At 36.1% G+C, this 5,998-nt stretch overlaps 1 protein-coding gene across 1 annotated transcript; it reads left to right on the top strand.

The window, feature by feature from the left end:
• Nucleotides 1-200: 200 nt before the first annotated feature.
• On the top strand, nt 201-5,143 carry LOC129312173 (AT-hook motif nuclear-localized protein 5-like). The gene is made up of 5 exons (XM_054954796.1): nt 201-1,223; nt 1,859-1,926; nt 2,981-3,112; nt 3,685-3,843; nt 4,630-5,143. Exons 1-5 carry the CDS (start codon nt 776-778, stop codon nt 4,900-4,902), a joined length of 1,080 nt encoding a protein of 359 aa, XP_054810771.1. The 5' UTR covers nt 201-775; the 3' UTR covers nt 4,903-5,143.
• Nucleotides 5,144-5,998: the final 855 nt, after the last annotated feature.

Below are 5,998 nucleotides of genomic sequence, written 5' to 3'. Positions count from 1 at the left end.
ATAATTGAACAGTACTGTCCGAACATTGAAGAGTCCTTTGTTAAAATCAAATGCACAGCTATCTCTTTCACACTCTCTCTCTCTCACACACACTCTCTCTAACGCACTTTATTTCAAAAAGCTCAAATTTTTAATTCTTTTCTCCATCCCTAGTCCTAACTCCTACTCTTGTCTTTTCTTCGCTTCCTTTTTCGCATCTCCACCTCCGGCATTTCTCCATCAAAACCCTAGATTTGTTTGTTTGTTTCAATGTGTTGAGGCGTGATCAGTTAACCTCTTGATCGTTAGCTTGAGCTTCCTTGGTTAAATCTGAGCTCATGAGTTCTCTACATTTTTTTCCTAAGTAAGCTCTCACCCTGGTTTTTGTTGTTAACACAATTTAAAGCTCTAAATTCATAATTTTTCCTCACTCGAGCAGACGAATCATAAACTCCGAGAGGTTCTTAGATTTCCGTACTTAAACCGGACTTGCAAAACCCGTGTTTTAGCATAGACCGGATTTTTTTTTTTTGAACTTGATGAAGAACTTGGGGTCACTGGGTTTTAGATCCCCTTCTCGTCTCGACAATTTTGGGCTTAAGATTCAATCTTTCCATCTCTGATCGAGCCTGTTATTTCTTGGTATTCGGAGAACCCCGGCAAAAACCCCTGTTCTGGTGAATTTTTCTGTAAGTTGCGTGAGAAGTCTGGCTCTGCTCTGGAAGCTTTAGGGTTGAGGATTTGAGCAGAGTTACCAGAAAGTTTGTATATCTATCACCAATCTCTTAGTAAATGCATGGATGGGAGAGAAGCTATGGCATTCTCTGGTGGCTCAGCTTCATATTACATACATAGAGGAAATGTTTCTGGGTCTGGCTCTGGAACACAGGCCCAGGGGTTCCAACAAACACCTCCTGGGTTTAGACCTTTGTCAAACGCTGGCTTTCAAGCTCAGTCAAATGTCCGAGGTGTTTCTGTGGGTTCTACATTTCCAGTGGAGCCTCCTCGTAGCAATTTTAGTCCAGGCATTAATATAAGTTCCTCTCCTGGAGTACATTCAGGTGAGCCCTTGAAAAAGAAGAGAGGAAGGCCGCGTAAATATGGTCCTGATGGCCCTGTTTCTTTGGGACTGTCTCCCATGTCTGCAACTGCTAATTCTGCGCCAGGTTCAGGCACACCTTCCCAGAAACGGAATAGAGGACGGCCACCTGGAACTGGCAGGAAGCAGCAGCTAGCGGCTCTAGGTATGTTTCTATGAGGATTTTCTATTTGTTGTTGATTTTATATGCATTATGTCCTTATGTTCCAGATGTACTGTGGATGCGTAGTTTCTTTTCAAAAAAGCTTCTGTGCTGTAATTTGAATGCAAAAGTAGACCCTCCCTTTTTTGGTAACAACCTAAATTTCTAGATATCCAGTGACTAGGGAGTGAAGCTGTTGAATTCTTTTTGCCAATCTCATTTGAAGAAAATAGGCTGCTACTGTGTTTGATAAGGCATGTTAGCCTATGGCAGGTTATTGATATTCTTAATTTAGCTTTGCTTGTTAGTCATGAAATCTGCTTCGGAAATTCTTGAAACCAACGTGATTGTCCTTCATGCAACTCCTGGACGTGTGTAAAACTTGGTAAACTGAGGGAATTCCATATGAGAAGCCTGCTATCATGTTCAGTGACTAGAACACTTAATCAGTTGATTGTTCAGGATGTGTTGAATTCCAAACGGATGATAAATTAGACATCGGGTTTCCATTTTCCCATTTTCTTTCTTTTCCATCTGTTCGTTGATTCTGTTTATGGAGTTGATAGCTTTATTCTAACTTATTATGCTTTGAGATGCATGGAGTGTGGACTGTCAACGTTTTATTTACTTCTTCTTAGGTGAATGGATGAACAGTTCAGCGGGACTTGCTTTTGCACCTCATGTTATCACCATTGGAGCTGGGGAGGTAATTATAAGATTGCATTTTATAGAATTAAATGATTCTATCTATTTAGATCTATTTTCTATTTTTTATTTGCAAGTTCAAAATAATAATTGCAAGGAAGCCAAAGGTGAAAGGCACTTTTAATGTGCCATGTTTGTAAAACGCCTTAGGCAAGAGGTGATAGAAAAGTGCTTGGCCAATTTAATCAAGGCGCTACAATAAAAAATTGATAGACAAAAAAATAGATAAAACATAATTTGAAGTAAGACTTCACGTCAGTTTTGAAAGATTATGACATATGAACAAAGACTAAATAATTGTAGTAGCACAAATGACAAAAATGAACTACTCAAGTTCAAAAATTGTTTTAAGACATAGAACAACCTAAAAGCCTATTACATTAGTTATCTGAATTGAAGAGGAAAAACATAAGAAAGCATAACCTAAATGGTATTTTAATTTTATAAGATAAAAAATTATGCACTGCCCGAGTCAGATTCCTTCATATGCCTAAGGTGCCTAAGGCGTTAGAGCTGTTTGGTGCCTTGCCTTAGCACCTTAGGCACAAGGGTGCTTGCCTTTGACCGCATTTTATATAAATAACTAGTGATTTATGCATCTGTAAGGAGATATGGTTGTCTCAACTCTCAAACATTAGTTTACTTGTGAAAGTTGTGATCAGTGTGCATGCAGGAGGTGTTCCTGCATAAAAAAATCAACGGAGAGAAAAATAATTTAATTCAATGAAGTGTTTTTTATTTCTGTTCTGAACTTTAATATGCTGGTCTACCGAGTCTTACAATGGCCTTGTACTTGCAAATTGCTGAAAATATCCTTAATTTAAATGGTAATATATTGGATTCAAATCTATACCGGAGAATAAAATGGAAAAGATGAGCAACTCACTGTAGTAAGTAGTGTTGATGATAGGATGAATTACAAATCATACTTCATACATTTATTTGAATTTCAAATCTGTTTCAATTGATGAATATGGTTATTATATTGATAATGTTAGTCTTCAATTAATGCACGTTATTACAGGCTTGTTAAATGGTATTTGTTTTGGCCCCAGGACATTGTAGCAAAGTTGTTGTCTTTATCACAGCAGAGACCAAGGGCTCTGTGCATCATGTCAGGCACTGGCACAGTTTCTTCAGTCACTCTACGCCAACCTGCTTCAGCAAACATCAGTCTCACTTACGAGGTTAAAGCACTACACCATGATGCTTATCCTTTATCCTCCTATGCTGGCAACTCTGACATTATTAAGTGTCCTTGTTCAGTGTTTTGAACCCAATTAATGACTTGCAAGTTTTACCCTTTTCTTGCTGATGATTCTGTATTGGTTAAAAAAGATAAGGTTAATGCAGTTCACCTTAGCACTCCTTGAAGCGTTAGTGTTAAAAAATGAAGCTGGCTGCAGTTACAATATAATGTAAATTGTATATTTCAAGATATTCTACCTGCATGACCATATGATTAAGGGTTTCCATTTACAAGGAATCATGTGGAAACTGAATTCTCCGAAGTATAAAGTGTACTTAGTGGCTTGTTGGCGGCAGTGACCGCAATGGGGCTGTTGATTTGCAATCTTTGATTGGCTTCAGAAGAAAGACCCAAAAGAGAAAAAGAAACACAAGAATCAAATGTAGGGTTGTAGTTGATAATAAAAACAATGAGTGCTTTTAGTGTCTCTAAGACATTTCAACTGCTGATTTTCAGTGAGAATCAAAAGGAGGATCCTTTGATCTTTCATTGTTGTATTGTGTTTTGCAGGGCCGGTTTCAAATTTTATGCTTGTCTGGCTCATATTTGGTTTCTGAGGATGGCGGACCTTGTGATAGAACTGGTGGTTTGAGTGTTTCTCTTTCTAGCCCTGAGGGTCATGTTATTGGTGGTGGTGTTGCTGTGCTTATCGCTGCAAGCCCAGTGCAGGTATATTCTTTATCTCCCGAAAACCTAGTCTATTTTCCTATTCCTGGTCATTTAAGAAGTCATCAAGCATGCTGCTCTCTCACATACGACATACCATGGTATTCAAGATTCTCACATTCAGTGTGACAATTGAAAATTGTCTTGAAAAGAGTACAGATAAATTTTTAGGAATTTATCAACCCAGAAGTCATTGTGCTATATCATTTATAAAGTTTTTAAGAATATTGTTAACCAAGAGGTCTCATTCAACACTTTTCATAAGTATTCTTTTAGTCTTCCTCTATTTCACTTTATAGGACTCAAAGCTATTTGTTTCACTTTTCTTATCATTGCCTTCCATCGACCTTCTCTGTACATGACCAAACTATCCCAAACAATTTTCTACCATCTCTTTCAATAGATGCCCACCCACTTTTTTTTTTTTTTAACATGCTTATTTAAGATTTTATCTTTTCATGTATGCTCATTCATCATCTCAACATTCTCATCTCTACTACTCCAACTTTATGTTTTTGTTGTTCCCTTAAAGCCTAACATTTAATACTGTATAACATGGTAATATTGTATAACATGGTTGGGTTAATTAGAGAGAGAGAGAGAGAGAGAGAGAGAGAGAGAGAGAGAGAGGCCCCATATTCAATATCATTCTGTGGTAATTGGTATCACTCTCTCCAAATGCGTGAATATGTGAAAGAAGAGGATCAAGATATAATAACAGTATGACAAACGCTGGCTTATTTATTTTTGTTTGTTTGCTTAATGTTGCTGTTGTGTTCTTGGGTGCAGGTGGTGGTGTGCAGTTTTGTATATGGAAGTGCTAAGATGAAGACAAAGCAAGTAACCTCTCCCAAGGGTGAGAAGAATTCTGAGCCTCAGACTCAAAATCCTCCTCAGGCTCAGGCTCAGCCTCTTCGTGATGGTAGTAACAAGTTCAGTAGCCCTATTACTCCTGCAAGTGCTCAAAACTACACATTGTCAGCATCATCAGCCATGTGGCCAGGAGACCTGAAAAGCTCACACACACACACTCGTACTGGTATTGACTTGACCCGAGGCTGAACAAAAAAAAAAAAAAAAAAAAAAATTGTGTATATATACACACCTGTTGTTGTACATCGGCTGAATGAATTTGCAAGCATTGTAACTCATCTGTCAATCACTGGGTCACAAGTTTGCTCTAAGTCTAACATATTATAACAATTCCAACATTATGCGGTTTAAGTGATTATTTTGACTTGAGCCAAGTTTTTCTGGTTAAATGAAGGGAACTAATACGCCTGTATGAGGTTTGTTATGTTTATTGAGCTATTTTCTGGTTATTTTGACTTGAACAATTCTAGGCTTTGTATGTCGTTTGTTTGGCCCTAGAGTCACATCACACATACAATGCCGTAGTATTTGATTAGTGCTTATCATTGGTGTCTGAGTTATTCAGAAAGGGAAAAAGGTTTCATTTTCCATGCTTGCATAGATTATTAATCTTTTTGATAACTTCTAATGGTTTGTTACATTAGGATTCGGTAACCTAGTGGCTTGAGTGGGTAACTTAGTGTGTGCTTAGTGTTCAGTTTGTTAAAAGTTTATTTGTTGAAAGTTTATTTAATAAAGTTAGTTTATTGTGAGTTTGTTGTAATGAAATTTGTATTTGAATATATTTTTTTAAAGTCAATTTGATATATTGAAAGTTGTCTTGATTATGATAATGCAATGTGTTTTTGAATGTGCAAGTATTAAAAAGGTGTTGATTTATGATAATTTATAATTTTTATTATATAAATGTAATATATATAAATATTTAAAAAATGTGATAAAATTTTAAATAATATAAAATTTGATCTTAGTGTTAAGAATTAGATCTTTAGTTATTTGTACTTTTTAAATTTATAATTTTAAAAAATGTGATAAAGATTTGTAATTTTTATTATATATTAATTCTAAAAGTTAACATGAATAATTATTGAGAAAATAATAACAAAGTTCATTTAGATTAGCTAAGTGATAGAGAGGTTTCTTAAAATGGTATCATTCACTTGGGGTTTTAAGGGATTTTTTTTTGGCATTAAAAAATTTGAGGAAATGATGATTTGGCCCTTTGTTCAAATTAAAAGAAAAAACATCATTTCTCCCATTCTAGCGTCTCGTCTGTGCTCTATTT

Source organism: Prosopis cineraria, unplaced genomic scaffold, assembly GCF_029017545.1.
Source record: "Prosopis cineraria cultivar Desert tree isolate PC_DT_omini unplaced genomic scaffold, ASM2901754v1 PC5, whole genome shotgun sequence".
Classification (NCBI taxonomy): domain Eukaryota; kingdom Viridiplantae; phylum Streptophyta; class Magnoliopsida; order Fabales; family Fabaceae; genus Prosopis; species Prosopis cineraria.
Note: the sequence above shows the minus strand (reverse complement) of the source record. Positions and strands in the feature narration are given on the sequence as shown.